The sequence below is a fragment of the Anneissia japonica genome, unplaced genomic scaffold (genome assembly GCF_011630105.1).
Source record: "Anneissia japonica isolate Jap-2015-1 unplaced genomic scaffold, ASM1163010v1 scaffold7731_len1735946_cov199, whole genome shotgun sequence".
In the NCBI taxonomy this organism is placed as follows: domain Eukaryota; kingdom Metazoa; phylum Echinodermata; class Crinoidea; order Comatulida; family Comatulidae; genus Anneissia; species Anneissia japonica.
Window position 1 is genome coordinate 985300 of NW_022758997.1, and position 20422 is coordinate 1005721.

General features: G+C 35.0%; 2 protein-coding genes across 2 annotated transcripts in view; both read right to left on the minus strand.

Annotated features, from left to right (window-relative positions):
* LOC117125504 (WD repeat-containing protein 81-like) overlaps positions 1-10908 on the minus strand; it is a gene marked incomplete in the record, with an annotated part of 20382 nt that extends 9474 nt beyond the window's left edge. The window contains 12 exon segments of the mRNA XM_033272007.1: positions 1129-1248; positions 1358-1500; positions 2097-3316; positions 3443-3621; positions 4349-4520; positions 4952-5097; positions 5487-5594; positions 6414-6623; positions 7167-8327; positions 8887-9046; positions 9875-10050; positions 10747-10908. Coding sequence (XP_033127898.1) covers positions 1129-1248; positions 1358-1500; positions 2097-3316; positions 3443-3621; positions 4349-4520; positions 4952-5097; positions 5487-5594; positions 6414-6623; positions 7167-8327; positions 8887-9046; positions 9875-10050; positions 10747-10878 — 3927 coding nt within the window.
* A 3801-nt stretch (positions 10909-14709) lies between these two features.
* Positions 14710-20328, minus strand: LOC117125489 (breast cancer metastasis-suppressor 1-like protein-A). The gene is made up of 8 exons (XM_033271985.1): positions 20204-20328; positions 19603-19810; positions 19271-19367; positions 18912-18998; positions 18376-18440; positions 18132-18165; positions 17416-17548; positions 14710-16832 (listed from the first exon to the last, which is right to left on the minus strand). Exons 1-8 carry the CDS (start codon positions 20290-20292, stop codon positions 16712-16714), a joined length of 834 nt encoding a protein of 277 aa, XP_033127876.1. The 5' UTR covers positions 20293-20328; the 3' UTR covers positions 14710-16711.
* Between the last annotated feature and the right edge of the window lie 94 nt (positions 20329-20422).

Sequence of the window (20422 nt, forward strand, 5' to 3'; positions counted from 1 at the left end):
TGCAGTTGAAGAGGGCGCATACGAAGCCGGCAATAAGGAACTAGGTCTACCAGGCTCGCGAGAAACCCCAACATCCGCAGCCACGACTCGGCTGGGGAATGCGGAAGGGAAAGAAGCTGAGAGATTGCAATTAGTCGGTTATCCAGGTAAGTATTCACGAAATAGACTCCCGTGCTCTGCAGGGTGTTAGTTGAGTGAAGGAAGGTGGATGAGGCCTTTATTATAGTTGAATGCTATGGGGAGTTGAGGAGGCCATCACTGAAAATGTTATGGTTACCTTGTCATAATTGTTGTAAAGCACCTCTTTGTAGACAACATTTTGGGTGTCTTGTTGCTGAATTGTCCTCGTGAGGAATTGTTGTCATAATAGATAGGCCTACATTGGAGTACCCTCTAGCATGTGAAAATGCAACATATAGTTATCCATGAGAGAATATGGGGGTCTGGGAGGTATATTCATAGTTTATTGAATGTCTGGCCCTGGGATTTGTTTATGGTCATTGAGTATGCAAGTCTAACTGGAAATTGTATCCTTTGCAGTGTGAATGGGAGGTTAGGGTCTGATGGAGCAAGTTTAACTCACGGAATGAGGACTCTTTGTGTGACGTGACTTCATGTGAGGAAAAAAAAATGTTGATATGACCCTCTGCTAAGGATGATTCTTTAAGCAAAATGGCCAGCACGCTACATGATATTTTCGGTTCTATGTACTGTATGAATTTTTAAAAATTGGAAATTTGTTTAATCTGTCAAAAAGTTAACTAGAAAATACATGACAGATTTTGTATAGTGTGTGTTGCTGTATTTCAATTAAGTTTTAACAGACTAAAGAAATTTTAATTTTTTTGTTATTCATACAGTACTTTGCAAACAATACGTATCCTTTGCGAACATTTTAAAGAAAAAATTATGTTGATACGATTTTTTAAGTAACCTGACCTCCGAAAATATGGCGAAAACGCTATGTTATTTCTATTGGTTGCACTTCACTGCTCAACACTGTTTGTCATCGACTGAAGATGTCTACCACAGCGTGAAAAAGGCGTAGTTAACCTGACCCTCGGTTACCTGATTGACTTCTGAAATAAATTGAATTTGTACAGTAGCAATACCCTCATTGTCTCTTACCTTTAACTTTTCCATAAGTTGAGAGTCACTGAAGTATGGAAGGAGAAACTTGAGCAACGATAAACATGAGATTAAGCTTGCCTCGCTCTTTGAGTTCAATTTCTTACGAACTGACGCCACCTACAACAAATGAAAAGACATGGTCGTCTCTTGATATCAGCATTCATAGTATTCTGTACGATAACATGAAAGCTTTACGATGTGTATTGCATAATAAGACATAACTTACACTTGTCTGTATATAAGGTAAGTACTGTTTAAATATGAACTCCTCTCCATAAATTTCTGCAATGTGTATGAGACAATAGAAGACAGGTTCTGCATAAGTATCACCCTCAACAAAGCGTTTATCCATGAACAGTGTATCGTCATCTGCGAAAGTAAAATGTTAAGTATTGATTGGCCTTTTATTGTACCTGTTTTTGGTCAATTCTAATCAAAAAATTCCACAGCACAACGCAACTTAGTTAAATCTTCTTGAGTTTTGGTAATGTGTGCCTAATTGTAAATTTGTGTCCAAAATCTTTAGTTTAGACTCAAAATTTGAATGTGAGCTGTAATAATTTTCCAATCAAAACATAAATTGTAGTGCACGTTAACTGCCATTTGCATGGTGAGTAGTATTTAGCCTGGGTCTCAGTAAAACCACTACAATGTTTTAGAGTGCCCTATGATTCATTTAGCCCAGCAAAATGTACCGTGGTAAAAATAAATTCAATAAGAACAAAAGTGAAGCTGCCAAGATTACCAAATTTTCTTTGACAAGTAACTGTTCTGTGCCAATATTTAGTCATGATGTGTCCACATATGGTCTTGATGTGATGTCATCATCACCATGATTAAGCATCTTACACAGTCTGGACATGGCTTTAGAACTACATGAACTGAAAATTGTTATTAAATATCTGATGCTATAATGAATGTTTATAAACATTTCGGAAAGTAAATAAATTGATTTTACTTCTTACCACCACTACTCTCGCTGTCTGAATCCTCATCAAGCCATCTCAACTGCTCTTCCTCAGAGAAACACTGTTCAGCAATGCCCAGGAGCTGGCGGCTCAGTATCGTAGCTGTCAGACATGGGCCTATCTTCTCTGCCAACCACAAGATGCTCTCCATAGTTGTTTCGATCAGTGTTGTACCAGGGGCTATTGGAGAAGAATTGTCGCTTTCATCGATGCCCTTCACTGTACTCTCTATAGTTAATCCTTCTTCTACTTTAACCGGTTCTGTCTTATCAGCGGCAAAATTTAAAAATTGCTTATGTCTTGGGGAGGGCTCGTTTGTATCCGTTATCTGATTGCCTTCAGAATCGTCCTGTGTTTTGTCATCAAGAGAGGTGAGTTCTTCGCTTGCATAACCTTCTGAGGTTTCATCCACATCCTGCGAAATCATATCTTCATCATTTTGAGTTTGTTGACATGGAGTGTAATCATCGGGGGCGTATTCTTCATCATTCTCGAGGGTAAGTGCATCGTGGCTTTCAGAGACCCTGTGTGTAAATGATCTTTGCCTCTCTGTGGTCAAAACAGGGAGTGGAAATTCAGCTGATGACCTAAAAGCAGGACACGTTCGTTGTCCTAATAACATCTCCACAAGGAATTCCACAAAATTCTGAAGAAAGCAGTCAAAACCAAATCGGGAGATCAAATATGAGAGAAAAGACTTGTGAAATATCAAAATGAAGTTTGATGATGTGAACGGAGACTTGTACAGGTTCTTTAGTAACGCGCAGAACTTGATTTCTGTCATCTCAGGGCCTAAATGTTGTGCAATGGTGTTAAACAGGAGTAAAAATGCATAAAGAGCACAGTCTTTATTCTGAAACAATGGAATAAAAAAAGGCAGCAGAACCTCTTTCCCTTCTTCAGTTAATCCATCAAAGAGTTTTGGCAGGAACTTAGCAATGTTTTGAATTTCTTCGAACACATGTTGTTGCTTTGATATTTCTGAAAATTTTGATGTTGGGTCCTCAACAGACAGAGTCAACTGTTTGATTTTACAGATGAGTTCATACATAGCTGGGAAGTAGGCAGGGAATGGGATGAAGGTTCCGTGAGTTTGTAGAAGAAGACCTATTGAAGGAGGTGGATAACCTTCCTCAATAGGAACAAGCCGGATATCTTGCACATCAAAGTCTGAGTTATCCAGTTGAAGAAGTTGTCGTAATATACCCTGCAATGGTCTGAAATAAGAAAATCAGAGATCAAAGGTCACCATGGATCAGAACACACACAATCGTTTCACCCAACTTAACTAATATTTAATTACACTTCCATAAATGCTTATATTTTAATTACTGTTAACTTACCTCGGTACATCTAAAATATCCCTGATGCATAGTTTTCGAAGCAACGTGCATCTCTGGGCGAAGCTAACATGCGGACGTTGCATTTGTAATTTCGGGGCTAGAACAATCTCAGCTATCAAGCAGCCCACCATCACCATGTCATGAGCTAGCAGCTTATCCGATTCATCCACTTTGAAATCCTTTCAAAATCATAAATATTTACACAATATTAAATCACAGATATATAATTTCAAAAGATACCAAAAATAAATATATACAAAAATTCTATGCATTGATACAATCTTCTGATGAAGGTTTGCAATTTTTCAATATTATTTTTTTAAATAAAGGAAAGATGAGGCAAGAAATGAAAATGTTGGATAGCATTCGCAGGGGTCCCAAGTTGTACAAAACCAGTTTAGGGAGATCAGGTAAAATGAGATTTCTTAACACATCTATCTGTATTTACTGGGTTGTGGTGATACCCATTGTCAGCTAGCTTCAAGGAGAAAATTATCAATTTATTCCAAAAACACCTCCAAGAAGGAAAACATCAAAAATACAGAGAAAATACAGAATAAAAACAAACAAATATCCATCAACCAGATCAATCCAGTACCAGTAAAATAACTCATATGACATCTAAAAGGAGATAGAAATCCTCTCAAGGGGTCACCATTATAATTTTCAGAATAATGTAAAATAGTACTGATACTGTCTGAGATCACATTACCGAGTGACTTTTTAAATTTTTTTTACAAAAGAGTGAGCATTGTTTATCAAGACAAATATCATTAATTTCTGGAAGATGGGTAAGTTTGCTGGAGATTTTTGCACATGAGTGTGAAGTAACCCTGAGGTCATCCAGATTCACAGGATAGTCCCCATCATACTTGGAACCCCTAGAATTTTGTAAAAATGACTTACAGAGGGTTCTTGCTGTTTGCTTGGTAGCTCATGCAGTGATTTGCCTGTGAATGCATACAGTGACTCAATTTGATCAAGCATTGCTAAAGGTTTGTAGTCTTCAGGAATCACAATGGGCATTGTTTCCGGTCGAGGACCGACATACTTTAATTCCATACTCTCCGGTCGAGGTCTATAATTTAGAAATATACACTCATAATGTAATTCTTATTATTTCATAAAATATAATGGTCTGGTAAAATGTCTGGTATTTGAAGACTTTCATAGTCAAAACTTTTTGCCACAGGCTGAATTAGATTGGATTGGATTTCTTCTGGTGATGAATTGGGTGGTACACCAGGAGACAATCCCATACTCTTTTTTGAAGAGTGTACATCATTCTTTAATGCATACATGGGCAATTTTACACACAGGACCAATGGCTTAAACGTGTCATCCGAAAGTTTGAAACTTGCATTTCAGCCCTCCAGCTGAAACACAAGGAAACTGAATCGGAGACAAAATATCTCCACGGTTAGTGCAGACACAGTGGCTACCACCAGTTTAGTCGACCGAGTTAAGCTGCACTCAAACATTAAGTGATGAATAGTTTCCATTGTTTACCTGAATAGTTTCTTAATTGGGTTTTTGATAGTGGCATCATCAGTACTCATCAACGCAGCGCTCAGTGCTTCCTTAACGACTTTAAAAGGTTCTTGAGATGCACCAGCACTGGCAACTTCAACCACCTCATTACTATGGTCGTATTCCTAAACAAACAGAAAAAAATAATAAAAATCATACCAAATTATGTCGATAATAATAGCAATAATGACTGTGATGGTCAATGCTGTCGAAGATGATGATGATTATTTTTTTGGGTTAAAGTTTTGTCCACACTATCATATTTTCTTTGACAAAAAACTGTTGTATGCCCATATATAGTCATGATGTGCCTATATATGGTCATGATGTGATGTCATCATGACCATATTTAGGCATGTCACATGTTTTTGTCAAATAAAATTTGATAGTCTGGACAGGGCTTCATAATGACAGTATTGATGAATGAATATCAAATTATTTCTTAATATGAAAGCTAATATTTTTATTACAAAAGTAAATATTATAAAATTAAAAGAGTAATAAAAGGACTTGCCTTTGTACTTGTAATGCCAGCGGCAACATCATGCCGAGCTGGTTCTCCGACCGCTTGGCTTGTAGTCAATCCGGAATCAACACCATCAACAGACAGCGTGCTTTCAACCTTAGATGGATAAATCAAAATAAATGAGAACAAATTACTTCAAGCACACAGAAGTCAAATAAAAACATTCCATAAAAATAAGATTTACTTACAAAAGAGTGAGAACTTACAGAAAGAATTATGACTAGAAAGCTAAGTAATTGAAAGCTTTCAGTTTCAGTTCTTAGTAAATATTGTTTCACACAATGAACACAATATAAGAACATATTTTAATAATTCAATAGAGAGTAATATAGGTTCATAAATTCAAATTAACAATAATATGGACAAAATGGAACTTCATGATGAAGAAATTTGTAGACAGAAAGATATTTATTTATTTTTCATTTATATTCTTTATTTAGACCAATTAATTATATTATTATTTTCATAATTGAGGGGAACCCACTTTAAAGCTTGCAAATACAATGTAATTTACGCTGTGTTCATATTTCAATATTCACTTTGTACTTTTTCATTTTGTATTTTTCCTTTTTTTTTATGGAAATGAATGAGATGAGAATAAATTATGAATAACTAGACACAGTGACGTTTCATTGTGCGTGGAGGAAACAATAAGCCAGAAAGGCTTTAAGTCTGATTCTCCAAGAAAAACATTTACTGAATTGGTGAATGGCTAAAGCTTAAGAATAATAACAACAACAAAAAAATAAATAAATAAAAATAATAATAATAATGAAATACTTCTGGGCATAACATGTAAAATATTTGAATAATAATCAGGCTTAACATGGTAAGGGGAAACTCTGGCTCATTATCATAAGTGTTTTGTATGATAATCAGTGTCTTTTGCATTAAAAAGATAATACCACAACTTACCCCTGCGTTGAAAGACTTCTGGGTAAATTCTGACCAATAGAAACGTGACGTACACAGAGGAGCCTCTGGTGAAGTGTACCGTGACTTGGTAAGGCGTTTTGGATGGGGATGCGCAAACAGTTGAAGTACACCGTGTCTTCTTGGTTCCGTGTGGTGGTCGACCAGTTGCAAGCACACGTTACGTGCTTTAATTGCAGCATTTCCAGATAACTGGAACAAGTTAACCAAATTAGTATTGATGTTATTAGTCTATGAGTGAGATACTTAAATGAATAAACGCCCTCCCTCGCCGAGATCTGTTACAGATTTCTAAGCATAGAATGGGTAAGCTTTTCAATCATCTATATCGCTCTATAGCGAGAGGGAAATGAGGATATCATTCATTCACGCAGGGCGTATATAGGTAAGCTAGGGCATTTGCTCAAAAGGTAAGTGTCAAAGGAAAGGTTTATCCAGATAAATATATACAAAATAGACTTCATGTTCTGAGTTAAATACAATGCGAGTGGATTCACAGCCAACTCATGACAATTACCTTTCCAATTTGGAAGGAGGAATGTGAAAATGATGGCAAAAGTTGATTCAAGATTTTTTAGATTATGGATAGGTCGAGTTTATCAAACAATTATTGTTTGGCCTAATAATACTGAAAATATGTTTGATACTATTATAAATTAAAATGAGTAGGGCCAAATTTACATTCAATGTTATATGACAATGTCTTCATTATTTCACCAAAATTTAATATCATACCTTATATCCAAATGTCAGGTCGATCCATTTATGAAGTCTTTCAGACACAAATTCACCTTCAAGTATTCTGCGATGGTGAGTAATAAATTCATCGGGGCTACTGGCCCACATTGGTAGCCCAAGGTCGGGAAGGTCTTCGTGAATTGAGTGGAAAATGTTAGGATCGGAAAAGAATTCTGGGATGCATTCATCTGGTGTCCAAGCCTGCAGTCTTTGAATGCTAACTGGGTACTCATTCGGTACCCATTTCGAGCGGACATGCTTACACAAAACCGCTTTAGGCGTTCTTCGTGCCTGGTATATATAGTATGTGATCTCGGACAAAATGTCTGAGATATGATGTCTCGGCTGCAAGGACATTCCTCCAAGAGTCGGTATAGATGCTTCGTATGTTAAGTCCAGTTGTTCATCCCCTTTGTTAAGACGGTATTTAGACTTGGTAAGATCACGGAAACCACCATTTGGACAGGAGAAATCCATAACCCACGGGAAAATTGGATGATAGTTAGGGTGACCCATTTCTCGACCAGCGAGAGTATTTAATGCCATTAGATAATCAAAATTGCTAATATGCCCTAAAACCCAATCCTGTACTAATTCTGGCAGCTTATCTAGAAGTGATGTTTGATCCTGATTTGTGGATGTGACAATGGAATGGTCAGTGGTTTCTCCAGTTACGTTGTCTTTTACACTGTCACCATCGTTCTGGAGTTCATTGCACATGGAATCTCTTGGAATGGTAGCGTCACATTCAGAATCAGATTTTATAATCGAGTTCCAATTTGGACCTTGGAACCTCAACCACAAATCTTCTGTTAGTTCAAAGTCGTTTAGGCTGATATCTCCACAGGGAATTCCCCTTGTGTGGCAGTGGTAGATAGCCTGAAACAACTGGTAGATAACAAACAGCAGCTTGGCGTATGAGTTTTCAAGCATTGCCGGGCTAAACAGGATGCTATCGTGAAGCGAAGGCTGAGGATATTGCATGAGAAGATAAATCAAATTTTGGGTGTCAACAGCACACATGATTGGGTAGATATTAGGATGGCCTTGTCTGCGTTTTATCTGTGAGTCATTACCACCATTCCGTTCGCTGTTAGTCTCAATAACGGGTATGCAATAAATGTTCTTGATGGCCTCGATCAAGTTCAATTGTCGTTCCTAGTTCGAGAAAAATAATATTTCAGTGTATTTAATTAATATTGTTAGTGTAAACACTTTGTAATTATGTACGAATATTATTTCATTATCATAGTTGCCGGATAACAAATTTTTTAGATTTAAACCGAGCACTCACTGTACGATTCCATGGAGAACGCCACAATGTGCACAACGGATCATTTTTAATGACGATCTGTTCAGATTGCCACTAATAATCTGCAGACGGTGTCACGTCGTCAAATGCTTACGGTGAGCGGTGTCCTTAGGCAAGACATAGGGGTGGATTCAGAGGGGGGGTCAGGCCAGCCCTGGCAACCCCCCGACTTTTGGAAGGAAAAAAAAAAAAAATGATCGCCCAAAACGCCTCAGAGGTTATTTTCGGGCATCTAGAACACAAAAAGTTTGCAGAGGCATGCACCCCAGACCCCCTAGGGTAGTGTTATTTCCCCATTTTCGGCTCCCCCTTTAGGACATCTCTGGATCTGCCCCTGAGGCAATTTCTTTACGGTTGGCCCTCTCCATATATATATTATTCAATGTTAAGAGGTAAAACACTAACCTCCGTCTGTTGTGATTTCACATATGCAGATGATAGTGTTTCATATTTGTAAAACGTTGTTTTCCATTGATGAGCAAATTCTTTTGTTGATAGTGTTTGCATCCAGTCCAACAGTTCAAGATTTGAAACAACTTGGCTTCCAGGGTTTAATGCTGACACACTAGAGAAAGAATTTTAAAATATGAGAGATGATTTTAACTTATTATCGACCATTTCGTTTACAAGAACAATCACAAGGCTTAATTTACTTAAATAAATATGGTAATAGTGGTATGTATCATTAAAGATAATTGTATTTTAACTATAGTACAACATTGTTTTACTTGGTGGATATTGGTTAATTTTCTGTCGATTTTTCATCAGGCAGTACTGGATAGGGACACAAGATTTCTGGTTCCATACCAAGACATTCATTTGTAGAAGCCTTTGTGAAGAGAGCCAATCTGATGGTGGCTTACTTTAGAGTGGCCGAGACCAGCTAACTTTGGCTTTGAATTTAGCAAGATTGAATAGTACAGTATGTTATATTAATTTAGTATGTAATCAATAATGAATGCAAATAATATTTGAAAGAACAGGAAAAAGGAAGAATAGGAAAGAAAATTAGAGCAGCTGAAATTATTATACGAATAATAGATAATAAACAATAATATCATTAATAATCCAATTACTTGTTTTTATTTATAATAAACCATTTTTATTGATGTACTTATACGCTAGCTTCCGTCTTTATTATTATACTTATATTTTTGTAATAAATTTCAGGCACGACTGAGGGGTCAAGCTGCCAAGCCTATCATATTTTATAATTCAACACAGTTGTTGGATGATTTGGAACTTGTATGTGTGATGAACTGTTCTTTTATGGAAGTGATTTGTTTTTAATGACTAATAATAATAATATCATGTATAAAGCCATTTTGTTTCTAGAGTATAGTGATTTTTTTAACCTTATAACTTTGATAGACAGTTTGATTTTCCCACTCACCAACAGTAGCTGCTTTTTGTAGTTCTCTTTTGGAATGCTTTAATTTGAAGTCTCTGCCAGGACTCTGGTAAGTCCTCATACGTAACAGAGTGTACCTTCACAGTCTGATCATCAGGTGCTGACATTTTCTCAGTGTAGCCTGTTTTAAGCATCTGCATAACCCACTCGCTAGGTACCTGTGAATAAAATAACTAAATGAACTGAGGTTTTCCTTTTGGCCATCAGAAAATTTCTGGAGTCACACTGCCTGCTGGTAGGACTACAAAATGCTCTCTTTTTTAACCAAACATTCAATAAATATGAAAGTAAAGTCGATTTTAATAATTTGTGGAGTCTGGTTACCAATCAATGCCATAGAGTAAAGTTTTTAAATTGAGTCAAAAGCCAAATTTTCTGCAGGGAAAATCTGCAAGGAAATCGGCCCATATTATTTTGCAAAAAGCGTGGAAAGATTTCTAGGCCAATTTTTTTTTGAGCAGACCTTCTATAAATATAGTCTGGAATCAATGCAACTCTTCGTTTCTTTCTTTGCTGTCCTACCATGGGACTTGTTGTAGGCCTAGGTAGCTACATAAGTCATAGATAGGTATGCTATTCCAAGTATCACTGATCAGTTTTGCAACATGCAGCGAACCGAGCCGAGGCCATACCACATCTTATAATAAGACCTGGCAAGTAACGATAAACATGGTGTCATGGCCAAGCCTGAACCTAGGCCTAATAGTAGTAGTAGCCTACTCTAGCCAGGGCAGGCCTAGCCAGCAAGTGATTCGCCTGGGCCTCGCCGCTTTATTATTAGCCTAGCTTAGTTATTAGCCGAGCTTAGCTAGGCCTAGCTACTAGGCGTAGGCCTTAATCTATTTAATTCTTACTGCAGCAATGAAGACTCCATTTTCCCTGGTCTTTAATAATCTTGGATCCAGGCACAAATCGTTTGCAATCTGATCTATGCTAATTTCACTTTCCATTTTACATAATTCATAAAAAATACTTTTCTTTCTCATGAGACCGATTCATTAAAAACTTTCCCACAACCGCCGCCACACACGGAACACAACATAACCTTCGACCTTTGTAGGTAATACCATTCATTTAGTTTTAGCTCTTAATGTTTAAAAAGTCGCGAATCTATGTTTCATAATTGTTTAGAATTTTTCATTAACTGTGTTAATGTTTGATGTTTAGTTAATTAACTTACTGTAATTCATATTTACAATTATTAATGAGTATACTTTTGACACTCAATCAAGGTTCACGTGTAAATAATGGAGTAAGCTTATGAATACATTATAAATATTCACAAGAGTGCAAATAAAAGACATAAAATATCAATATACAATAAATATCAAACAATAAATATTATATCCTAATCAATAGTTTTTTATATAAATGTAATTTTGTTTATAAACTTTGTAAAAATGGTAAAAATTGGATGGCAGTGCAACGCTTCGTAATAATGACACCATACCGTTAGTAATCTGAATGTATTCTGGTTACTTATAGAGTCAAGTTGAATCTTTCCTTGCGGTCGTACATCACTAGTCAAGCCACTGATTCTCCGAGTCTGATCCCTAGTAGGCAGATCGACCCCAGCAGGTGGCCCCACTGTAGAGAGTAGAGCTTCGGTTCTCCCGAGTTCCAGCGCTCGGTCGCAGAATCATCTTTGACCAGTCCCACCAAGTGTGTGCGTGCAGGTCGTCCTGGGTATAAGCTGTAGGCTACCATTCCTGTCCTCCGGTCAACCTAGGTCCAACTAGGGCGGGAGGGAGTCTGCTCGTCAGTTTCTTCAGTTCTTCGTCGGTACGACCACAAACGCTGTGCCAGTGGCACATAGCGGATTTTTTTTTTTTTTTTTCAATCGTGTTAAATTAGTTATTGCACTTCTAAATCAAAGACTAATAGCGAAGATCGTCAGAATCAAAATAAAATTTTCCAGAAAATGGTTGTCCAAAAACATCCAGGGAGGATTGACAGAATAAAATTAAAATTTTATTATTGGTGAATGTAAACAGGTAGTAATGGGATTATATCTTATTTTGGAAAATTTCATGGCTGCGTAAAAATAAATAAATGTTTTAGTTTCTGAATTTTTCATATTTTTTTTGGCAGCACACGGTTTTCTCATGGCAATTTGATTTTTTATTTTAAGTTTTTATTGGTGGGCGACAGGTTCGCTAAAACGGTATTTAAAAAGTCTTGTCTAAATGTATAAAACTATATAGTCAGTATCATTGACTTATAAAATAATTTACTGTATTTGCAGATACTGTACATAATTTATTTAAAAAATTGCTTTTGTACCGTATATTTTTGCGTATTTAAAATAGCAAAATTAATTGCGTTCGAAAAACATGAGTTGTCTTATATGCGCAACATAATTTTTTTTATTTTTAAAACCATGTTCGTATTATGAGCACTATTAAACCAAAGACACAAATTTAAAACTGAAATGAAGCTATTATTAACTGTTAGTATGGGTCCAGCATGTAAGCTTGACGATACATGACGGTTGTTGTTTAATTTGTCAGTGAATTTAATGATAATGCTGATACAATGAAATCCATGAACTTTACCTAGCGCTAAATGTAGGCTTGGTCCCCAAAGGATTGTATTGAAAGAAAGAATTCTGATGGTAAAATTGGGATGTCGTCTAAAAAAAATCGTCTAAAAATCTTCTCAAATTAGAGGGGAGGGTGTTGTGATACATTGTGGATCGCTTTATACGTGAGAACAGTGGTGTAACGTCTATACGCTCTCATACGGCGGTCCACAGGGCTCCTGACAGCAAGGGGCCCTACTCATAATTATCGTCCTCGATCTATCACCCTGACCAAAAAGGGTTTTGTTGATACATAACAGCAAAATGTGTCTCTGACGTACTGTAGGACATATACCATATTATACCCAGTGGCGGATAAAAGGGGCCCTCTGCCAGCCCGGTGCCCCAATAAATTTGTCAAGCTTTTTTTTAAATGGAGATAAAAAGAAAATTATATACGCTACTGTGCGAGAATATGCGGTACTGTACATAAATCAACAAGGTAAAAGTAGAATAACCCTTAACATGCAGCTTTATTGTGCTGAATTTTATGGGTGTAGTCTTCACTACTTAACCGTAAAGAGGCACTGGTAGCTTCATTTCCACATCATTCCAAAACAGAAGCTGGAATGAACCACAGCATCAGGCTACCCCTTCTTTTCCAAAAGATGCAATGGGTTCTTTAAAATGCATACAAGCCAAATGTGTACACTGGACCTCCAATTTTAAGTCCTTACCTTAGAAAACAAGGTTTTACTAACCCAACCCTGGACGAGAAGCGCCCTTTCCTTACCGCTTGGCCACTCTTCTCAACTGTTTTCCAATGATGTTGAATTTATTGTGTTTAAAAGCACAATGTTTTCAATACTTGTAGGCCAATAGGCCAATTTTAATTTTTAGTTTATATACAAATATACTCGGAGGCAGATCCAGAATTTTTCGGAGGGTGCGGGGGGGGGGGGCACAGCAGTTTCAGATAGATAAGTAAGTAGCACGCAACATTGATATGCATTAAAATTTAGAGGCAAAACGGGGGAACCCCCTACTTCATCCGTCCCTGATACTGTGTTTAATGTGTTAGTTCATAAGGAAAGCATCTTCTAATTTCCAATCAGAAGTTTACAACTTACGAAAATAGACAATGCAAATGCAATTTAAATGTTAAACTTCACTGTTCAAGTTTATTAGGTCAATAAATCAATCACTGATAGAATTATTATAAAAGAAACCCATAAATTATCAACTTTCAATAAGTTATACAAGATTAAATCAATAATTTCAATGATTTACAGACGTTTTTCTACTAAAATCTTTAAAATTTGCAGCCCAGTGTTAAAGGGTTTTTTGTAAAGATAGGAATGGTATATTTAACTTATATAGCTAATAGCTCATTGAAATATACAAATTAAGCATATTATTAAGTTTATATTATATTTAGGTGATATTATATCTAAATATTGACCTAAACAACTGATCACAAATATCTTATTAAAAACTTATTTTAAAGCAAGACTCAGGAGGAAAAACATTTTTAGATATGTTATACAACTCATTTTTCTAAGACACAAAAAGCATATTAAAAAAAAAAAAAAATGGAAGCGTTTAATACGAGATACATATTTTTGAATATTTAAAAACTGGGGGGGGGGGGGGGGGGGGGGGGGAAACTATCAACTTTCAATAAGTTATACAAGATTAAATCAATAATTTCAATGATTTACAGACGTTTTTCTACTAAAATCTTTAAAATTTGCAGCCCAATGTTAAAGGGTTTTTGTAATGATAGGAATGGTTTATCTAACTTATATAGCTAATAGCTCATTGAAATATACAAATTAAGCATATTATTAAGTTTATATTATATTTAGGTGACATTATATCTAAATATTGACCTAAACAACTGATTACAAATATCTTATTAAAAACTTATTTTTCTAAGACACAAAAAGCATATTAAAAAAAAAAATGGAAGCGTTTAATACGAGATACATATTTGTGAATATTTAAAAACTGGGGGGCAGGGGAGAGGAGACGGACGTAACCCTTTTTTCCTCCAGTTTTTAAATAATAAAAAATCTGTATCTCATTAAATGCTCCCGAGTTTTTGGTCAAATATGGTTTTTGTGTCTTGGAAAAATCAGTTGTACAGTATATCAAAACTAATTTTTCCTCCCGACAATGGCTTTAAGTTGCCCACACAGCTTCCCTTGAAAATATTTTTTAAATAGAGGAAAAAAACTACATGTATATACCAGGACAAAAGAAATGCTAAACTGCAAAATAATGTTTGTACAAATCATAAATCCAATTCTATATTTCATAATGCTCTTACATTTTGGAAGCAAGAAAAATAAAACTCTTAAGCGAGAAAATTATTTATATTAAGCTATAAAAAAATTATCAATTAGGTAATTTTTTCATAGTGACTCTATAATGAACCTAGAAGCAGATAATTGTAAATTGATCAGAATAAGGACCACACTGGAAGTAAGTCTCCGGAATTTGGTGGGTTATCCTTGGTGTACATTGTATCACAAATAAGAATTTCAACCAACCATATCAAACTTGTTGAGTATCACTACAATATTACTACAATCACCATTAGAGCTACACATTACACTTTATAAAAAATATACATAAAATATCTACATCAACAAATTTTGCTTTTATAAACAAAAACAATTTTAAAGGCAGCCATACACTATTACTGTCATATTCAACAATATTTGATCAGACTTCTTCCAAAATTGTATGCTAATCTGATATCTGATCAAAACAAATGATGTCTTTTCATGCTGGAATTTAGAGAATGTTCGATTTATTCAAACAGATAAAGTTTGATAAAACATTATTAAGTCTGACAGACAGATTTATGAATAGTGTATGTTTATCCTTACACCCTGTCCAGTCTACCACATTTTATTTGACAAAAACATGTGACATGCCTAGATATGGTCATGATTATCACACCATGACCATATATAGGCACATCTTGACTATATATGGACACATCATGATCATATATAGGCACATCATGAATATATATGGGGGCATACAGAAGTTTTTTTGTCAAAGAAAATGTGATAACCTGGACAGAGCTTTATTAACCACAAATTTACATGGCAGTAATACAATGGAAACATTCTAAGCAACCAAATTTAAATATGTGAACAATTTACAATGCTGGCAGGTTGGGTGGAATGGTTCGCTACATTTTATAATTTGTTCCTTTGTAACAATCAGAAGTGATTTACAGGCTTCTCTAGTTATTAAGGTGCATTTTAGTAACCATGTCTTCAAATACAAAATTTCTGTAGCACCTAATAGTTTGCCTTAAGTGCCAAAATTTCAAGCAAATGAGACAGAATGAAAATTTATAGGTCACTTTTTCTTGGTTATCACATTATTTTAATCTGACAAGTCTGAGTTGTCTAGGGACAATGTAACCAAAAATCGTGATGGAAAAGTCATTTGTTTTTATCAATTAATTACATGCCTATAAGGCTACATACAAAATTCATTTGTATAAAAGTGTTAAATCAAGAAATTTAAAATAGAGGGGGCCTGGCTAGCAACTTTTACAGATTGAGGGTCCATACCACATCAGCCTTATTTTCTTTGACTACAGAAGTTGCAATACCATGTTATCCTAATTAAACTCATGTTAGGTTAGATATTTAGTTGGCAGCTGCTGGGGGTCGAGTGCCTTTTATGCCACCCCTGGATCTATCACTGTAACAAATATACATTTACAGTATGCGAATAACTTTTAACCTTTATGAACCAAGAGATATAAATAATCAACATAATATACTTAATTTAAACAGTCTGGTTTTGTTGATTTTAAAGCGTGTGAGTGCAAGACTGACACAACATTTTCTGCTGATTGTTGAGTCGTCATTGAAATGATCCCAACATGCACCACCAAGTATAGTATACTAGAGTGCGCCCTCAACTGCACTTCCTATCTCTGAATTCCGAGCTGGACAATAAGCAGCATGGTCATACACAACTGTATGAATAAAACACCGCTGCTGTGATGTACGAAGAGCCAGCATAATTCCAGATTCCTTTCCTCAGTGAGTCTCTTCTTTATTGTTTATTTTGTTCACAAATCAAACAATTGAGTTAGCTCAATCATGCGCAAGGTGAACTCCAGTGTTCTAACCACAATAACACATGGAATTGATCGATTTGGGACTTTAAAATGATGTCTGCCTAACGGTAGCAACTTCATGGTCATATGAAATGTCAATTGCTAAATTCATTGATCGCTCTCTTCATTCTGTTTGCCAAAGTCACGTATGGTGCTTAATGGTGTATCGCCCTTTCTGTAAGTTGGAGAGGTACAGTTTGGACTTTGTACCATCAGGTAACTTCAACCAGATCTCACTTGTGTTGATGGATGTGATAATTCCACTGTCAAAAAAGGAAACATAATCTGAATATAAGTTCAAGCACAATTCAGGTCAAAATCAAGGGGCGGATTAAAAAATGCGGTTTACTTTTCCCTCCGCATCCCAACCCCACACCACCCACCCACCACAAAAAAATGCGAAAACTGAAAAAATGGGGAAGAAAGAAAATTATATTCAACTGTAAGTCAGAGAATGCTAATTCTGGATGTCTAGACTGCCACAGGCATGCAATTGCACTCCTCCTTGTGTGTTCATTCCACTTTCAAAAACTTTGTTTTATAGTTTTGTAACCAGTTCACTTCTCTACCTTACCTGCATAGATCAAACCTTGGACAAGTTCACTCCAGTTTTGTATGTTGGCTTTAGCTTCTGTATGTCCTTAGCTGTGCTAATTTTCAGATAAGTGTGGGGTTGGTTTTTGCTTAGTTTAAATCCTTTATTATCAAAAGTTGTTATAATTTTAAACCATTATATTTCAAAAAGGGCTACAGTTCTTCTATAGCCCCAACCCCCACGCCAAACCCCAGATGATTTGTTAGTGGTGCTACTGAGTCCTCCTCAGTCCACTGTAGTAATCTACTTACTGGACAGGTGGATCATCTCTTTTTTCAATGACAACGCGTGATGACCTGCTGAACCATGTACCCTCGTAGTACAGTCGTCCATCCTCGTACCTAGCGCTGTAGGGGTGCCTGTGGCCCTCAGAATGGTACACATCTTTAAGAAAAAAATATTCTGTTAATTTCATAGTCATTCTCCCAATATCAAATGACAAGCCAGTCATTAAATTAAGTGTTATTTTTATTAACTTCGTCTTTTTGTGTCTGTAAATTTGTTATTGGTATTTTAACAAATTGTTATATATAACACTATTTGGCCATTTTGTTGTGAGTTGGACAATGTAATAAAATAAAAGAAGTAAAAAGGAATTCACCTTTTTAGTGGTAAGAAAAAAAACCAGTGTTTACATGATTTAAACACAGAATCCTGAGACGCAGAATTTTAACACAAGCTTCAGCTTTTCTTTCATTTATTAATTTTTTTTATATATTTTATATTTATTTACATATATTTATATATATATATATATTTATATATTTATTTATATATTTTGTATATTTTCATATATTTTTTAATTTTATAATTTAATTTATTTTATATATTTAATTTTTTTTAGAAGCTTATTGTATTATGCACTGTATAAGTGGAACTTTTTACTATTCTCCAAATATGTAGATTAGGAATGTTAAACAAATCAATGCTAGGAGTGAATATATTGTGGTAATAAAGCTTCACTTACGATCAGACTTCCTTCTAGAACTGATTCCCCTTGCCTATAGAAATAATTAAAAAAAAAAACATTCAGTATGAAAAAAACTTACTATAATTGTTTGGGAAAATGTTACATAATAAACACATTTTCTTTTGCCTTTGGGTTAAGATAAGTTGTGACACTAAACTCAATTTTATGTTTCAACAAATATAAGCTAAATATTTTTTAAATACTAATTATTGATAAAAATTTGAAAAATCAATTACTGTACCTTCATAATTGCTGTCCAATCTTCGAGAATCTCAAATTCTTTCAACATATACACGATAAAAGGACGTAAATATTGTTAAGCAAATAAATTGTCACATGGTTGGAATATCAAAATTTAAGACAGTTTTTTTTTTTCTATTCACATACTTATCAAGTTTTATGCGATAAATACATGTAATCTGCCAATATAAGATATATCTGTCAGTTTTAAGTTACTAGCCAAGACGCATCGTTTTTAATCATCCCTTTTTTTGGGACGGCACCATGAGCATTGACTGTTGGGATGGCACCACACATAAACTGAATGATTTATTGATTGATTGATATGGGAGTGATGGGAGTGACATTATACAAATCTATATGGGAAAATGGAAGATATCTGTCACTGGAAATTTGAGTGTGGACCGTGCATGAGTAATGTGAGGCTATATGCTTTGGCATTATGCATTCTGTGTAGATATAGCATGTTATAATAAATATCAAACAGATATAGAATTATTTGAAACAAACACAATACTGTATGTCTGAAAAGGATATCTGATACAGCTACAGGTTTTTTCTTCTTATCTGGATGAAGAGAATCTGATTTACGCTGATGTTTCTTCTGCGACTCATTCCATAATTCTATAAGTTGAGAGACATGAAGAGAGAAGAGAAAGAGAAAAAGAATATAATATGGTTATTAATCAAGTTCTGTTCATTAATTTTATATCATGTAACTGGCAACAAAATAAGCTCAAACTTCCATCATAATAAAAATGAATAATTGTTTTCATTTATTCAAATAATTCAGTTTTTCTTCCAAAAGCAACATCACATTGCATTCAGTCTTAACCATATTATATAAACTATTTAAACTTAAAGAATAAAAACTCAAATTGAATTAAATATACAACCTGCTGATATGTCAATATTGTGTCTATCTTCCTCTAACTTTCGTATTTTTTCCTCTAAATCCGCACGGAAAGCATCTTTCAACAGAATCTTCTCACTCTAAAGATGGGGAATGAAAAAGTTAAACAAATTGATGGAGTGCTATTCAATGAAAATGCATACTCTTCAGATGGAACAATTTCATTACGTCTACACAATAATTTTTAAATTACAGATTAACAAATAAAATATTTTTTAAATTCTAATTATCAAATTATAAGCTAATAGCAATACACAAAAATTATTTTTAAAAGTAATAATATTACATAAAATAATATCAAAATTGCTGTTATACCTCATAGTGTTCTAATGCGGCTTTTCCTTCGCATTCGTAGGCATTCTCAATATTTTTAAGTTTTAGTTTACGCAGGATACCACATATGTGCAATGTCATTTGAGTATGTTCTTCCAGTTCTTTCAGAGGTTTTAGGTATTCTATAGCATATCCTTTCTGTACCTCAGCAAGTTTTGAGTCAACTTGACTCAAACGCTCATGATATAATCTATTAAATAAAAACAAGATGCAAGTGTTACAGTTCCAGCGGCAAATCCAAAATTTTTCAAGGGTGGGCCAGGTAAGGGCACAACATTTTCAGAATAGTAAGTGAGTAGCTCTTATTTCAATACTTGATATGCATAGAAATTTTAAAATTCAGTGGCAAAGCGGGGGGCACTTTCCCCCAAACTGGATCCGCGCCTGCAGTTCTACCAAGTCTTACAAAAATGTGACCCTCCTAAGATTCTGCTGTACTCATGTCAGAGGTTTCTCGTACGTGTTGGAAGTTCAAAGTTCATTCATTAATCATTAATCATATCATACAGTTTTAAGTTTAAACATAGAGTAGTAGTTTCTACATTGAACATTTTAATTTGAGACATAGTTGGTTTCAACTTACATTTCTTTTAAATCTGAAAACTGCATTTCAAGGTCGGTCATATCGTCAAAGCATTCAGTCCTTCGTTTATCACATTCTTCTTCATCCATTTCTAAAAAAATATTTGTATTAAGTAGGCGTAGTAGTACTAGTAGTAGTTTTTAAATTATTGTCTTGGACATGGACATTTGATAATTTTAATCCACTCTTACTAAAAATAAAGGCATGATACTACCACAC